Source organism: Ornithorhynchus anatinus, chromosome 4 (assembly GCF_004115215.2).
Source record: "Ornithorhynchus anatinus isolate Pmale09 chromosome 4, mOrnAna1.pri.v4, whole genome shotgun sequence".
Taxonomy (NCBI): domain Eukaryota; kingdom Metazoa; phylum Chordata; class Mammalia; order Monotremata; family Ornithorhynchidae; genus Ornithorhynchus; species Ornithorhynchus anatinus.
The window spans coordinates 40,131,584-40,149,113 of record NC_041731.1 but is presented as its reverse complement, the minus strand read 5'-3'; the positions used below and the strand labels follow the sequence as shown (position 1 = coordinate 40,149,113).

The 17,530-nt window shown below is 48.5% G+C and overlaps 1 protein-coding gene across 1 annotated transcript in view; it reads right to left on the bottom strand.

Moving 5' to 3' along the window:
• AGPAT2 (1-acylglycerol-3-phosphate O-acyltransferase 2) overlaps window positions 1–15,257 on the bottom strand; it is a 30,603-nt gene extending 15,346 nt beyond the window's left edge. Inside the window, exon 1 of the mRNA XM_029063311.2 lies at window positions 15,034–15,257. Coding sequence (XP_028919144.1) covers window positions 15,034–15,218 — 185 coding nt within the window. The 5' untranslated portion in view covers window positions 15,219–15,257. The remainder of the gene's footprint in view (window positions 1–15,033) is intronic.
• Window positions 15,258–17,530: the final 2,273 nt, after the last annotated feature.

Genomic DNA, 17,530 nt, shown 5'->3' with positions numbered 1-17,530 from the left:
AATAGCACCAAACATCATTGACCAACCAGGCTGTTAATCCAACTCAAAACAGCAGTGTGGCCTAGTGCAAAAAACATGGGCCTGAGAGTCAGAGGACCTGGATTCTAATGCCGACTCCACCACTTGTCTTCTATGTGACCTTGGACAAAACACTTGACTTCTCTGAGCCTCAGTCACCTCCTTTGTAAAATGGGGATTAAGAATGTGAGCCCTATGTGGGACAGGGACTATGTCCAACCCAATTATCTTTTATCTCCCCCTGCTCTTAGAATAGTGACTGGCACATAATAAGCACTTAAATACCATAATAATTATTATTACTACTTGATATTCACCCCACCCTCAACACTTATGAACATATCCATAATTTATCTTAATGTTTGTCTTCCTTTCTAGACTAAGTGTCTGTTGAGCAGGCAACATGTCTACCAACTCTGTACACTTAGTACAGTGTTCTGCAAACAGTAAGCACTCAACAAATACCACTGATTGATTCTTTCAGTTCCAATCTCATTCCAGGATGAAGAAAAAGCTTGATAAGTTTTTTCTCTTGTTGCTTTTCCAACAGCATTTGTAAAGCATTTACTATGTGCCAGGCACTGTACTAAGTTCTGGGGTAGATACAAACTTATCTGACTGGACACAGTCTATGTCCCACATGGGCTCATTGTCTCAATCCCCATTTTCAGATGAGGTAATTTAGGCATAGAGAAGTAAAGTGACTTGTTCAAGATCACTCAGCAAAGTGGTAGAGCTAGGTTTAAACCAGCTTCTCTGACTCTCAGGTCCATGCTCTTTCCCCTATTCATTCATTCAATCGTATTTATTGAGCACTTACTATGTGCTGAGCACTGTACTAAGCGTTTGGAAACTACAATTCAGCAGTGAAGAGAGACAATCCTTGCCCTCACCAGGCTTACATTCTAGAAGCGGGGAGACAGTCATCAAAACAAGTAAACAGGCATCAATATAAATAGAATTTGATGTATATATATACACACATCAAAACAAGCAAAAAGACATGACTATAAATAGAATTATAGATATGTACATATATGTGCAAATGCTGTGAGGGGGAGGGAGGTAGAGCAAAGGGAGCAAGTTGAGGCAACACAGAGGGGAGAGGGAGCTAAGGAAAAGGGGGAAGATTTCTTGGAGGAGGTGAGGCTTCAGTAGGGCTTTGAAGGGGGGGGGGGGGGGAAAGTGACTGTAGGCCATGCTGCTTCCTTGAGTTGGATTGACAGGCTGATTGGTCAATGATGTTGGTCCAAATGCATAGGTGATGCAGAAGAGACAGTGACTTAGGAGAAATGAGAATGGGAGACCCACGTGGGACAGGGACTATGTTCAGTCCAATTTGCTTGTATCCACCCCAGCGCTTAGTACAGCACCTGGCACATAGTAAGTGCTTAACAAATACCACAATTGTTAAACGAGGGCTTATTTGCAGAAGGCCTCTTGGAGATGTGATTTTAATAATGCTTTGAAGGAGGGGAGAGTGGTAATCTGTCATATGTGAAGTGGCAGGGAATTCAAGAAGAGAGGGAGGATATGGGTGGTGAAAGATGAGCTCAAGGTAAAGTGAGTAGGTTGGCACAGCGGGAGTGAAGCATGAGAACTGAATTGTAGTAGAAAAACCATCTAAGATAGGAGGGTGCTTTAAAGTCAATGGTGAGGAGTCTCTGTTTGATGCCGAGGTATATGGGCAACCATTGAAGGGTTTTGAGGAGTGGGGAGATGTGAGCTGAATGCTGTTTGTTTTAGAAAAATGACCTGGCTGCAGACTAAAGACTGGAGTGGGGAGAGACAGGAGGCAGGGAGGTCAGCAAGAAGGCAGATGCAGTAGTCAAGGTAGGATACAATAAGCGCTTGTATCAACATAGCAGTTTGGATGGAGAGGAAAGGGCAGGTTTTAATGATGTTGTGAAGGTGGAACCAACAGGATTTTGTGACAGACTGAACAGTTGGGTTGGATGAGAGAGATGAATGGAGGATAATGCCAACATTATGGGCTTGTGCAAGAAGATGAGTAGTTCTGTTTCGGACATGTTAAATTTGTGGTGTCAGCAGGACATCAAAGTAGGATACCCTGAAGGTAGGAGGAAATGTGAGACTCCAGAAAAAGACGTCAGGTTTGGAGAGGAGAATAGGGAATCATCATGTAGCATTAGTCGGTGAAGCAATAGAAGTGAATAAGCTCTCTAAGGGACTGGATGTAGATGGAGGGTAAAAGGGGACCCAAACTGAGTCTTGAGGAAGCCTCATGGTTAGAGGGTAGGTGGCAGTGGAGGAGACTGAGAAGGAGAAGTCAAAGAGACAGAAGGAGAACCAGGAGGACAGTGCCAGTGAAGCCAAGGTTAAATAAAGTTTTAAGGAGAAGGGGGTGGGACCAGTGTTGAAGGCAGCTGAGAGGTCAAGGAGGTTTAAGAGGGAGTAGAGGCTGTTGGATATGACAAGGAGGTTGTCACTGGTGACTTTAGAGAGGGCAGTTTTCATGGAGTGCAGGGGGTGGAAGCTAGACTGGAAAGGGTAAAGGTGAGAAAGTGAAGGCAGCAGGCATAGACAACCTGGAGAGGAATAGTAGGAGGTAATCTGTCATATGTGAGAGGAATAGTAGGAGGGAGGGAGATGGGGTGATAATTGGAGGGAGCCGTGGGGTCAAGGGAGGGGTTTTTACAATAAGAGATAAAGTAGCCTAGTTGAAAGCAGTGGAGAACAAACCATTGGAAAGTGAATGGTTGAAGATGGCACTCGGGAGAGGGCAAGTATTTTGACAATGTTTGAAGGGCTGAGGCCAGAAGCACAGGTGGAGAGAGTAGATTTTGAGGGGAGGTGGACAATCTCCTCTTGAGATACTGCTGGGAGAGTCAAAGAAGGGGCAGGAAGAGAGAGGGACCGAAGAAGAGCAGGGTAGATTTTAGGGAACTCAGACCTGATGTTTTCAATTTTACCAATAAAATGTGTAGCCAGGTAATTAGAGGCAAGAGATGGGGCGGGAGGGCAGAGGGAATGGAGGCCTTGAGGGGATGTTAAACATCTGAAGCAGCTTGCATGGGAATCAATAAAGATGGGCATCAATAATAATGTTGCCAGGCAGAGGAGAGGGTGGAATTAAGGCAGGTGAAGATGAATGAGATGGATGAGGTCAGCCTGATGTCTGTCTGGATTTCTGCCAGCAGTACTAGGCAGCTCTTGCACAAGAGCAGAGGAGACAGACTGTGGAGGTGATTCAGGGCTGCAGATTAGGAGTATGAGATCGGTATAGGGCAGGGGAGAGAGGAAGTAGAGTTCAGTGGCGAGAGCAGTGTTGAGAGTAACAAGAGAAGGTAGTTTAGGTAGAGAACAGATGGGCATGATGACTGCAGAAACATTTCTAGACCTTTAAGGAAAAAAAATCAATATACCTAAAGATAAATGAACTTCAGAGAGTCCAAACAGCAGAATGCAAGACTAAGTTTATTGTTGTTCTAATTCTACCTCCCTTGAGCCTGCAGAAGTTTAATAACCTTCACTCTAGGCACAGAGAGACTTTGAAAGAGCCCTAAAATTGAGTGGGTTCCATCTGTCTCCTAACAGGCACTTTAAAAAAAAAAAAAAGCAAGAAAAAGAAAGAGAGAACACACTCCCTGCATTATTTCTTGCCCCAGAGCAATCATCTTATTCCCCAATTTGAACCTCTGCATCCAAAAACCCAGTCGTCAGAAGAAGCTGCTGCTGACAGCTGCTGCTGTCTGCTCAGCAGACAGGTCATTGGATTTTCAATTGCTAAACAGTGAATGTGTGGGCCTTGAAAACCTTATTTTAAGGAAAGGTCTCATACTGCCAGCATGAGCTATGTGAAGCTCTAACACCAAGTTGAATCCTTTCACCAAACTTTTTTTGTTTTTTTGTTTTTTTTTTTTAAAAGAGGCACACAGACCAGCACCAAAACCTCAGAAGTTTTCACAAGATTGCACATGAGGCCACCCTGAACCTGGGAAGCTGAGGGGAAGATCGAATGAGATTTCTCCTTCCTACTCAGAATGTGACCCCCATGTAGGACCTATGAGCTTGGGACAAAGTAATTGCTCAATAAGTATCACTTATTATTATTACATTACTTTGAGATTACCCAATCATATTATTCAGGACCTGATACCATCCCTGCCCAAGTCAGGGAGTAGAGGCTTCCATTTGGGAGACACAAAACCCCAGAGAGTGGGGTGAAGCTTGGTGTTTCTGCAATAGACAGGGCCTGGATCACTCTGAGGCAAAAATATTCCCCAGGCTCCCAAAGCAGTAGAGGAAGGGTATTTGGGCTGCAGTTCAGAGTTGATCGAATTAATGTCACAGCCAGCGTAGTCCCATCCCAGACCCTCAGGCCACATGTGGCTTTTAAGATCGTCCAGGGTGGCCTGTGACCTCCCCCCCCCCCCGGCCTCTGACAGACCCCAAACCCCAGGCCAATTTAAAACAGTGCCAGGAGTTGGACATGCCCTTCTCTGGGCCCTAACTCCCATCCCTCTCTGCACAGAAAGAACAAGAAGGGGAGGGACATGATTTTGGCAGGGTCTTTTCAAGTCAGTCTAGGTGCCAAGAGCTAGGCATCAGGGCTGGGACAGGAGACTGACAGGACCCTGGAGATTCAAAGCCTCAGGAAGGCAGGCTGTCCTCTCCCCACAAGGCAGTAAAGAGTGGGAGGCCCAGGGCGGTCATGAGTCAGAGGTTTGGGCTGGGATGGCCTGGCCCTGGGGGCCAATCATCTCTTCCCCTGTGGGGATGGGGAAGAGTCAGCTTCTGTTGCTCATCTGAGCAGAGAGTGCCCTGTTGGCCCCAGTGGTCACCTCCATCACACTACGTATGTGTGTGCACACGTGGTGTGTGCTCACACACACAGGGAATGCGGGAGGAGGGAGTAGTGACACTCCAGAGCTTCCTCCATGATTGGAATGACAGCAGCTCGGGAGAGCAGCAGTTTGCTGTCTGTCTCCCCCTTTTAAACTGTGAACCCACCGTTGGGCAGGGATTATCTCTGTCTGTTGCCAAATTGTACATTCCAAACGCTTAGTACAGTGTTCTGCACACAGTAAGCGCTCAATAAATACGATTGAATGAATGACAGGGTTCTTGACAGGTTCATGAACCTCTCTCCCCACATCCACCACAGAACATACTTACTGATCTTGGGTCACTGTACTGGGCCAGGTGGCCCCTAATTCCCTCTGTTGATATCTGACTGCCAGAGATGGGCAGATCAAAACCCAGAGGCATAAAAGACAGAGAAGGTGCATGGCCTAGTGGAAAGAGTACAGGCCTGGGGATCAAGAGGGCTGGATTCATACATTCATTCAACGGTATTTATTGAGTGTTTACTCTGCGTAGAGCACTGTACTAAGCGTTTGCGAGATTCAATACAAAATTAACAGAGACCTAGGGGTGGGGAAACAGACATCAGTACAAATAAATATAGATATGTACATAAGTACTGGGGGTTGGGAGGGGGGAAGAACAAAGGGAGCAAATCAGGGTGTGGGAGAAGAGGAATGGAGGGACTTAATCTGGGAAGGCCTCTTAGAGGAGATGAACCCTCAATTAGGCTTCAAAGAGGGGGAGAGTGTCTGTTGGATTTGAGGATGCAGGGCGTTCCAGGATGTGGGCTGGGGTGGAAAGTGAGATAGGGGAGATTGAGGCACATTGAGAAGGTTAGCATTAGAAGAGCAAAATGTACCGCCTGGGTTGTAGAAGGAGAGTACCTGGCTCCCATACCTGCCTGCTGTGTGATCTTGGTCAAGTCACAACTTCTGTGCTTAAATTTCCTCATCTGTAAAATGGCACTTCAATACCTATTCTTCCTCACTAGACTCTGTTCACTATTTGGAACAGGAACCATGTCTGACCTGATCATCTTGCATCTACCCTAGTGGTTCATCTAATGCTTTGCGCAAGTAAGAACTTTTTAGTACCACAGTTCTTTTTTTAGAACCAACTGGATGTGTGCGAACAAGTTCTTTGCATTTGGGGAGTTAAAAAAAAAAAATCCCCTTCGTCTGTTTTGAACGTGAGGTTAGAGCCACGTCTCTCTCTGTCTTAATTATGGGCAATACCTTTCTCAACCACGCTGGAACACACTGAGCCTCTCAGCACTGCAGCAGGCCATGACTGGCTGAATACTTTGCCTTCAAAACATGGCCTGTTCTTTTAAATCTCATGTGAGGAAATGGAAAAAATAAAAATTAAAGAGGTGGCAGAGTTGAGACTAGGTGTTCGCTATTAATCCCACACCAAGCATTCAAAAATAAAGCCAGGTCCCTGACTTAGTCTCCCCCGTCCTGGTTTTCATTTTGTCATTGACTGAACGGCTAGCAAAGCCAACATTCAGGCCCGTGATCCAAGGTTGAGTTTGTTCCCTCGCCAAAGGCCACCCTGACCGCCAGGCTAATCATACAGGACATGAACCTTGTCCTGATTGCAACTTCAGGCTTTATCTACCCAGGCAGGGGGCTTGACGTCACTAACCCCAACATTTCAGGGCAACCCGAAACCTGATACCAAGGAATCAAATCCAGGTTTGAGAACAGCGTGGTGTTTATGTGGCCATGGACACTGAAATGGCATGATGAGCAACTATCTTTCTAAGCAATTGAGATAAATGATTTAAATCAGAAAGCCTCCAGGGGCTTAGTTTAGGCTTGGTCATCATCAAAAAATTAGTCTAAGGTAATAACAATCACTGTAAGTGCCTATTTGGATCAAACACTGAGCTAAGTGCTGCAGTAGATACAAGATAATTAGGTCGGACACAATCCATACAGTAATCAAAATGGTATATGTTAATCGCTTACTATGTGCCAAGCACTGTTCTAAGCACTGGTGAGATACAAGGTAATCAGGTTGTCCCACGTGGGGCTCACAGTCTTATCTCACACAGGGCTCACCTTTTAAATGAAAGATATTCAAATTCCCATATTACGGGTGAGAAACTGAGGCACTGAAAAATTGTGACTTGCCCAAGGTCACAAATCACAGAAGCAATTGGAGCTGGAATTACAACCCAGGTCTTCTGACTTCCAGCCCTGTGCTCTTTCCACAAGGCCACAAGCCTAAGTGAATTTTTTTTAGAGTTCAAAACTACCTGGGTATTTTCAGCCAAAGCATTTTTTCTTGGTCCCAGTATTATTTGAGTATATGGGGCCACAAGTATTATAGGTTTGAATTAACCAAGTAATTTTTTAAATGGAGGCCAAGTCTAGAGAGGCCAGGTTTTATCTCTAGCACTGTACAATAAACACTGTCGGCCAGAGGTGGGTGAGTCCAGAGGTTGATTAGCCTACAAGCAAAGCGTGCTTTCTGGGTCACCAGGGAAGAGGTCTTGTTCCTCCCCATTCCCCAACCAATTTCATGATTTTTCTGCCAAAAATAAAAGAATACCGAGAAACAACAGCTACTCTGAAGGAGTGTGCCAAAATTCAGCATTAAATTGTTCCTAGCAAGTTTGTCTTTTCCCCTCCTCATCCTATCCAGCCAAGCTCATGCACCAAACTACCCAAGATCTGGAGATGGGGAGGGGCCCTGCAAGAAAGGCACAGGGGTGGCTGGGTGTCATCACATGCCTGGTAATAGATCTGCCTCTCAGAATTCACTTTCAGCAAGAACATCTCAGCTATCTCCTAGGGCCCAAGGCCAACATAGCCCATGAGACCAACGCAGGAGCGGAAGGAAGCTGGGACGGTCTGGGAAGGAGCACTGGTAGTAGAGGTCTGCTTTGAATTATTTTCTTTGGGGACTGAGTTGCCAGGACTGGGGCTTTCCAGGGGGTTGGGGGGGTTGGGTTGCACCAAGAAGTGGCCTTGGCCCACACTGTCAACCCCCGCCCGAGGCCACCTCCCGGGTCTGAACTGCTGCCGTCCAGGCATCCACGAGCTGTGCCATCGACAGCTCCTCAAACCCCTCCTTCTGAGAAGGTCCAGGAAATCTGCAGGACCGAGGACAGCTGGGCTAGGAAGAACATTGATAAAGCAGGTGCTAAATCAGAAAATTGGAAAAAGAAGAAATTTCTGCCTCTCTGATGTGGAGCATCCTAAACCATATTCATTCAGTTATATTTAAGTGCTTACTGTGTGCAGATGACTGTATTAAGTGCTTGGGAGAGTACAACACAACAACAGACATTCCCTGCCCACAACAATCTGACAGTGTGAGGTATGCAGGGGCTGACAGGAGGAGGGTGGGAAGAGGGGCAACTGGGAAGATGGCAGAGAGACTTTAAATGCCTTGGCCCATCCTTAGCCCACTCTCAGCCCTCTCTTTGTTCTGCTATGAGCCAAGGTCACACAGCTTACAAGTGGTAGAGTCAGGATTAGAACTCAGAGTCATCTGACTTCCAAGCCCAGGCCCTTCCCACTAGGCCACAGTGCTTCTCTGAAAAACTCTGCCTCCCCAGTGGGGAATCAAACCCCGGTCCTCCTTGTGACAGGAACATGACCCACTCTCCTGCTGTACTTTTCCCAAGTGCTTAGTACAGTGCATCACACTGTGAGTACTCAAATACAGTGACTACATCTTTACCTACACTTTCCAGCCAAGGTGGGAGCACTGATTGTATTTCTGAAAGAGTAACAAGTGTACCCACAATCTATGATCTTTGCCCAACAAGGAACATTTCCCGGGAATAATCCAGGTGGCCTTTCACATGCTGAACCCAAGACACGGAAATATGCACAGTATTGTTTGTTTTGAAAATTTTAGCATAAGTGGGGTTTTTTGTGGTATTTGTTAAGTGCTTATTACATGCCAGGCACTATACTAAGAGTTGGGGTAGATATGAGCTAATTAAGTTGGACACAGTCCATGTCTCACATGGGGTCATAGAATCAATAGATGAGGTTACTAAGGCACAGAGAAGTTAAGTGACTCGCCCAAGGTCACACAACAGATAAGTGGCAAAGCCGAGAATAGAACCCAGGTCCTCTCTGCCCACACACAGTATGAACTCGATAGAGGTGATTGACTTCTGACTCCCAGGCCCATGTTCTGTCCACTAAGCCACGCTGTTTCTCAACAGTGTTCATTATCCTTTCTCAGAAGTTCCTACATGGAAAGCTGGAGAAAACTCTCGACCTAGTCATGTGAGAGGGATCAGTGTCCCCACCCAATCCACTAAAACATTTCTGAAAAAATTCACAAAAAGGCATGCTCTGCCAGAAGCACTCCAGCAGTAAGTAACCGATAGCAATCCCCTAGGCAGAACAGCTAAACTAAGCCCAAGGGGGCAGGTGAGCAAACAGGAATTGCTGTCCGGACACTTAAATATTTATAAGCTTCTCCAGTGCTCATGTAGGTCACCTGCCACAGTTTAAATGGAACAACACTTTTGAAGTGCAGAGCTGGATTAGTCATTAACCCCTTACTGAAAGTCCCAGAGCTTCTTGTAGGCTGTCAGTCCAGCTCATTGACAGGTGAGTATCTGAGAAGTGGGGAGCGAGGGAATCAAATGCCACCCTCCACTGTGGCCTAAAGTACTTAAAAAGCACCACCTTGAATCATCTTGCCTTCCAGAAGGTGGTTGGGGCAGCCTGAAGGTATCAGCCGTTTGCTTTTCATATAAGACGACACTTCCCTTAAGTCAAAGTACACAACTCACAGACAAGAGCAGTGACTGAGTAAATACATTAGTTTCCATTCCGGAAGCATCTTCTTTACAGAGATCAACTCACCGTTGAAGTCAGGGAAACAAAAGGTGGGAAACAGAAGGTGGTTATATTATCCTAAGTCTTCTTTCCTTGTGTCTACCAATTCTTTTTTATTGTCCTCTTCCCATCATTTAGTACAGTGCTCTACATAAGGTAAGCACTCAACAAGATGGTGGTGTGTTTGTTGCCAGTTCTCACCCTCTTTCACTTACACTATGAGCATCTCGAGGACCAGGGAAGAGGTCTAAATTTTTGTTCCTGAATCTTTCATCTGCATGTAGTCCAAAGTTTTAGTGCTGCTTTTGATCCAGTGAGAGGAGCTCTGTTCTGGGAATCAGGAGAACTGGATTCCTGTCCCAGTTCTGTCTGATGACACTCTGCCACCCGGGGTGAAACTTTTGGACCGAAGAACCACTTTGGTTGTTCATGAAGTGGACAGGCCTGGCTAGCATCCTGAAAGTAGCTGGTTAATGCAGGTGGCAAAGATAAATCATGGTGGATCAGGGTGCTGCTGCTATTTTTCACATAGCCTCATGTCTACTTTGGCCATGAATGAGTCCTCCATGAGGAAAAAGATATAGAGAGATAGATATGTATATATATACACACACACACACTTCACAATGTGCAGCACCCCACCCTCCTACTCAAACACTTATACTCAAATTCATTTACACTCCACCTTAGTACTCTTGTATATTTGTGTTTTTATTTTGACCACTCTAGCTGAAGGTGTTTGTCTTTCCTTCAGGAGCTAAGAGGGTAAGCTCCTATGGTCAGGAAATGCATCACTTGGAAAGCAATGTGGCCTAGTGGATATAGCACCGGCCTGGGAATCAGAAGGACCTGGGTTCTAATGCCGCCTCTGCCACTTGTCCGCTATCTGACCTTGGGCAAGTTATTTCATTTCTCTGTGTCTCAGTTACCTCATCTGTAAAATGGGGATTAGGACTGTGTGCCCAATGTGAGGCAGGGACTGTGTACCCACCCCGGTGCTTAGTACAGTGCCTTGCACATAGTAAGTGCTTAAACACCACAATTATTATTATTATCACTTCTTTATTCTGTACATATAGTACATCAGTAATGACTCTGAAAGTTCTCTGCTTCACAAGGAATCGCTCAGGCTCCACTCATAAACCAAGCACCAATATATCTGACTCTTCCCCATTTGCTAGAAAGCCTTAAACTGGAGGCAGAACTCATTGTTTTAGGAAATACAGCTGAGTGATCAATGGTACAGAGTATAATACAAAAGAGTTAGGCACGTTCCCTGCCTCCAGTGTGCTTACAGTCTAGAGGGGGTGACAGACATTAATAAAAATAAGTGATTTATAATATATATTTTAAAGTAGAGGCCTCAAGTCCAGGAGTGACAGACAACAATGCAGGTTTTGGCAAATAGAAAAAAGAAAAAAAAAAATCTGAGAACATTACTCCAAAGGCATCCGTGTCCATATACCAGTTGGACCCCTAAATCTCTTTACTTTCTGCTCTCTGGTCCAGAGTTTTGATTGTGATAATGGTGTCAGACAAGTCCTTTCCAGAAATACAGAGTTTATTATCAGTAGAATTTACTGAGCACTTACTCTGTGCAGTGCACTGTACTAAACCCTTGGGAGAGTACAATACAACAGTTAGCAGACACATTCCCTGCCCACAACAAGCTTACAGTCTAGAGGGGGAGACATCTAGGACCAAACTTTCTTCCGCAGTGGGTAGGACCAGGTTTGTAGGCACACGGAAACCACTTGAGGGAGAAAGAGAGAAAAAAATGAGTCCACCTTGACTCAAGCCCGGTCCACCTTTCTGCAAGTGAGCTCAAGAACCAAGAGGCGGTCTGGCTTCAAGGAGGGCTCTATCCTATATTGTTTCAGACCAGGTGTTCTCCCCTTCAACAATTTCTTCCTATTTCTCCTTATCCCTTCTCCTCTCCCCTCTTGAAAGCCACTTAACAGAGAGCACTCCACAAGCAGCTTTTCGGGCAAAAGCCAAATCAATGGTCCCTTCTATTTCTTAGGATAAACAATTGCCTCTAAACACTTCAGGAGGACAAGAAACTCTAAATGAGGCCAGATCCAACCCAGGGGTCGATCTTCAGATTTTACTGGCCAATTAATAAAGCACAAATGGGCAATACAAATAACACACTTGATCCCTTTCCAGGGGTCAGACCTCGGGATAGATTTACCTAGCAGGAAAGGTAGCTGGAAGTGCTTCTATGACATACTGAGAGCAAACTAAATAACGATACTTTCACAAGTGCTTTCCTGCTCCTCCACTGAAAGACCACGGGTCTTTTATCAGAGATGATTGAGCAAGTCCTTTTGTAGCAGAAGAAATACAATATCCCAAGAAATATCCCAACACCTATTACAAGTGAAAGTCACTAGCTCAGGATATTATTCACCTAATAATAATAATAATGATGGCATTTGTTAAGCGCTTACTATGTGCAAAGCACTGTTCTAAGTGCTGGGGGGATACAAGGTGATCAGGTTGTCCCACGTGGGGCTCACAGTCTTCATCCCCATTTTACAGATGAGGTAACTCAGGCCCAGAGAAGTTAAGTAACTTGGCCAAGGTCACACAGGTGACAAGTGGCAGAGCCAGGATTAGAAACCATGACCTCTGACTCCCAAGCCCTCAATCTTTTCCAGTGAGCCACACTGCTTCTCATGCCAACTCAGCCTAGATCTATTGGCTATAACAGATGCTCATTCTGAGGAGTGTAGAAATTAGACCTTTGCACCCAACCCCACCAAAAAAAGAAAAAGTCAGCTGCATTTACTACCCTCCTGTGGCACAGTGGATAGAGCATGGGCCTGGGAGTCAGTAGGTCACGGATTCTAATTCCTGCTCTGCCACTAGTCCACTCTGGGACCCTGAGCAAGTCACTTCACTTCTCCTTGCCTCAGTAACCTTCTCTGTAAAAGTGGGGACTAAGACTGTGAGCCCAATATGGGATATGGGCTGGGTCCAAACTGATTTGTTTGTATCTACCCCAGAACTTAGTACAGCCTAGCACATAGTAAGCATGTATCAAATACCATAAAAAAACCCCACTGCCCACGCCCAAAATAGAAACTCATCCTAGGGAAGAGAGTGGGCACCCAAACAGTGGCCTTTTTGGTTTTCAACTCTTCCCACATGGAAGCATCTGGTCCAACCTGAAGACAGAGACAGTAAAAACCTCAGCAGCACTTCTTAAGCAGCAGAGAGGATTGTTAGGCAACTCAAAACACAAAACACTGGAAATTTATCAGCCTGTGAAACATCAAAAAAGAATGTGTTTTTGTTGGGTTTTCTTCCCCCCCTATACAGTCGCCAGCTAATTCCTGGTTCCTCTGCCCCACCTAACCATTTGGCTTAGGGCCACCTTGCTTGTGGGTTTTGTACTGACTTTTTTTTATTTTATTTTATTGGGTTAGGCCCCAGGGGAGAATGTGCCCTTTAGGAAACACTAAGACCTCTCTGGTTTGTTTCAGATTTAACTTTTCCTAGCCAGCAAAAAGACAGCAGAGAAAGGCTCCGGTAAAGCACACTCCCCTTGGCCTCAGAATTTCCCCTTGTGACCACAGGACCTCAGCTGGCAGCAGTTCTGGGGCTATGTTCCTCTAATTCTAACTTCTAGTCCACCAGCACCCAAATGAGGATCCATCCCTCTCCCCCCAGTGCCCTGACACATCCAGGTGCTCTCACACTTAGCCCACTTGGAGGGCATTATTACCATTCAGAAGAAGAGTAGTGTGGCACGGCCCCCAAGTGCTGAATTTAGGTCTCTTGGAGAAACTGAAAGAAACTTTCACTACTCCAGTGTCCCTTGGCGGGCGCATCCATCACCCCCTGAACCTAAAAATGAGCCGAGATCGGAATTCCAAGATGATGGCTCAGCTTGGTTCAACTCACTATGGTTAGGGAACACACCTACCAACTGTTTTGGGCTCTCCCAAGTGTTTATCACTGTGCTCTGTGCACAGTAAGCGCTCAATAAATACCACTGATTGATCCCTCCCCGGCTTCCCACTATGCCGGAGTCGGAACGGGAGTTTGTGGAGCAATCGGAGCTTAAAAGGGTAGTCATGGGGATGAGGCTCTCTTCCCGAGGTGGGAGAGGATCCATGGGAAAATGATTGGAGCTGCTGGGGAGGGAGGGGCACCGACAAGAATCAGCTTTATCGCTACTTCTCTTCTGTCCCCTGCAGCTGTTTCAACTTCACTGAAAGTGTCAGTTCATTCATTCATTCAATAGCATTTATTGAGCGCTTACTATGTGCAGAGCACTGTACTAAGCGCTTGGAATGTACAAATCGGTAACCGATAGAGACAGTCCCTGCCCTTTGACGGGCTTACAGTCTAATCAGGAGGCTTTCCCCAAACGGACCGGCTCTACCTAACGCTAGCAACACCCGGGTGACACTCACACACACTCACATATATACACACAGTCACACACACACACACACTTAGCTGTTAGTCCAGATTTAGAAAACATGTGACAGGCGGCCCTGCTGTCTTCTTAGTGTGGCCTATTGGCAAGAGCACGGGCTTGGGAGTCGGGGGACCTGCGTTCTACTCCCGCCTCCGCCACCTGTCTGCTGAGTGACCTTGGGCAAGTCACTTCACTTCTCTGGGCCTCAGTTCCCTCCTCTGTCAAATGGGGATGAAGACCGTGAGCCCCACGAGGGGCAACCTGATGATCTTGTATCTACCCCCGGCGCTTAGAACAGCGTTTAATGAATACTATGATGATGATGATTTCCAGCTCCTGTTGCCAGTTGTTTTCTCCGTCACACGCACATGAGCCCCAAGGAAAAGTCCCCTGGTTTCTGGGCCTTGCCGGTCCTGGCAGGGCAGCAGGTTGCCTCGGAGCGGTCCCGATACCCTGTCCCGTCCCGTCCCGGGTCCCCTGTCCTGTCCGGAGATGGGGGAGGGTCCCGGTTCCAGGCTGGGGGTGGGCGGGGCGCCCTCCTCCTCTCCCCCCTACCCCCGGGGGTCCAGGTGGGCGAGCGGCCGATCCCGCAGCGGGAAGGCCGGAGGGAGGAGGGGGCCGGCCACAGGAGGAAAAAGGCGAAGAAAGTTAGGGAAGTGGAAGACGAGAGCGGGGTGGAAAGGTGCTCGGGCAACCAGGAAAGAAAAGGGAAGGGGCATAATAATAATACTAGTAATAATATTTAAGCGTTTACTATGTGCTGAGCACTGTTCTAAGCGTCGATGGGGGAATGGGAATGGGGGGGATGGGAATGGGGGGGATGGGGGGATGGGAATGGGGGGGATGGGGGGATGGGAATGGGGGGGATGGGGGGATAGGGATGGGGGGATGGGAATGGGGGCTTGCCCGGCCGGTCCGGGCGTCCGTCCTTGCCTCATGTTGTTGACGGTCCTTCCGCGGTGCTTGAGGAGGCAGAGGAGGGAGGCGGCTCCGGAGGCCAGCAGGCAGAGCAGGCAGTAGAAGACGATCTTCACCTGGAACTTGACGGTGGGGCTGAGCTCCATGAGCACGAGCAGCAGCCCCAGCAGCAGCAGCGCCCACCCCCACAGGCCCTCCATGGTCGGGGGGCCGGGGGCCCGGGGGCCCGGGGGCCCGGAGGAGCTCGGGGGGACGGAGGAGGAGGAGGAGGAGGAGGAGGAGGAGGAGGAGGGCGGCCCCCTACTCCTTGGGTCGCTAGGGCGGTGGGGGCGAGGTCAGCCGGAGGGGTCCGCCAGAGGGGTCCGCAGCGCTCTTCACTAGCCCGGTGCTCGGGCGGCAACGAAGGGGCGGCCGGCCCGGCCTTCCCCGCCGACCTCCCCTTATGGCAGGGGCAGGGGCAGGGGGCGGGGAGGAGGTGGCCAGGGAGGGCTGCAGGGAGGAGGAGGCAGGAGGGGCTGGGAAGGGGCAGGAAGGGCGGGGAGGCAGAGAGGAGGGCCGGGGAGGGCTCAGGAGGGGCGGGGAGGCAGGAGGGCAGCAAGGAGGAGGGGCTGGGAGGGCTGCAGGAGGAGGGGCGGGGGGGGGAGGGGCTGGGAGGGCTCGGGGGGAGGCAGGGGGTGGGGGGCCAGGGGGGCAGGGAGGAGGGGGCAGGAGGAGAGGGAGGGTTGCAAGGAGGAGGGGCTGGAGGGCTGCCGGGAGGAGGGGGCAGGAGGGGCGGGGAGGCAGGGGGTGGGGGAGCAGGAGGGGAGGGAGGAGGATAGGAGGGGAGGGAGAGTTGCAGGGTGGAGGGGGCAGGAGGGACAGGAAGGCGGATTGGAAGAGGAGGGAAGAGAGGGAGGGGGCAGGAGGGGTGGAGAGAGGCGGGTGCTGGCTGGGCGGGATGGGGAGAGAAGGGGACAAGGTGCAGCTGGGGCTCCTCCTCCTCCTCCCCTGCCCCCTTTCCCTCCCCCCTTCCCCGGCCCGACCCTGCGGGACTAATCAGACTTCGGGCCCCGGCGCTCCCCTTCTGACTTTCCCCTCCCTTCGGGCCCGGGCTCCTTGTCTCCCCGTCCCGCCTCCCTCGGACTACTTAATGATAATAATAATAACCTCGTGGGATTAGTTAAACGCTTACTATGTTCCAGGTACTGTCCTAAGCGCTGGGGTGGATGCAAGCCGATCAGGTTGGACACAGTCCCCGTCCCATGTCCCTGACCTTCCGAGCCCCTGTCTGTCTCTGGGTGGAATTTACCTCTCCGTACCCCACCCACCCAACACGTTTCTCATCTGACACATTCTCCCGGTTCCCTCGATATTAATAACTGTCATATTCGTTAAGCAAGTACTAACTGACAAGCGCTGAGCTGGGTATAAAACGGTCAGATTAGAGACGGTCCCCGTCCACACGGGGTCCACAGTCAGAGGAGGACGAAAGGGTAACTTATTCCCATGTTTAGAGATATAGAAACTGAGGCCCAGAAAAGTTAAGCGACTTGTCCAAGGTCCTACAGCGGGGAAGTGGTAGAGTCCGCATTAGAACCCAGGTCTCCTGCCTCCCAGGCTCGGACACTTTGCACCGCCCACACTGCTTTCACTCTCACCTCTTTCCCCTTTCCCTCATCCCCCTACAGCCTCCTGCCTTGAACCCCAAATATCAGCACCACAGGGACTAAAAATCCAAGGACAAGGTGATAGGTCTCTGGCTGCCAGAGATAAAGAAGTGAGCCATCAATTTACAGAAAGTTAAACTATATTTTTTAAAAAATGAAAAATTCAAACAGTTTTCCGCTGTCCTAAATTTTTCTCTCCGGCCACTACTCCGGTGAATGGGGTAGTCGGGCTGCCTACGCATTGGGAGGCTGTTTCCTTATGTTTGCACAGCCTGGGTGGTTTACAGTATTCTTGGGCAATTTCATATTAAAATATTACTCCCCCTAGGTTGCCACTTCTTGAGGTTTCTCAATCCCATTTCACCCCTCCTCCCAACTAGCAATGACCCTTAACTCTACTCTGGCGGTGAACAGCAGAGGAATGAGGAGATGCCCCAGAGAGCCGAGGGAGAGGACAAGGGTCAAGTCAGATCACACAAGATGGAGAACAGGGATGTGTCTACAATCTATCAATCAATCAGTGCTCTTTATTGAGCACTTACTGTGTACAGAGCACACTAGATTAAGTGCTTGGGAGAGTACGATACAATAGACAGAGTCCCTTGAACTCTTCCAACTGCTTAGAAGTGTTCTCAGTAAATGCCAAAGAGAGACAAAGAGAGAAAGCAACCAAAAAGCACTCAGGACTACTGCAATGGGTTCTGGGCTTGAATGTAAGCTCCTCAGTTAGGCTGGAAACTCCTTGTCAGTAGTGTTCATGTCTACTGTTGTACTCTCCCAAGCAGCATAGCATAGTGGATAGCGCACAGGCCTGGGAGTCACAAGGACATGGATTCTAATCCTACCTCTGCCACTTGTCTGCTGTG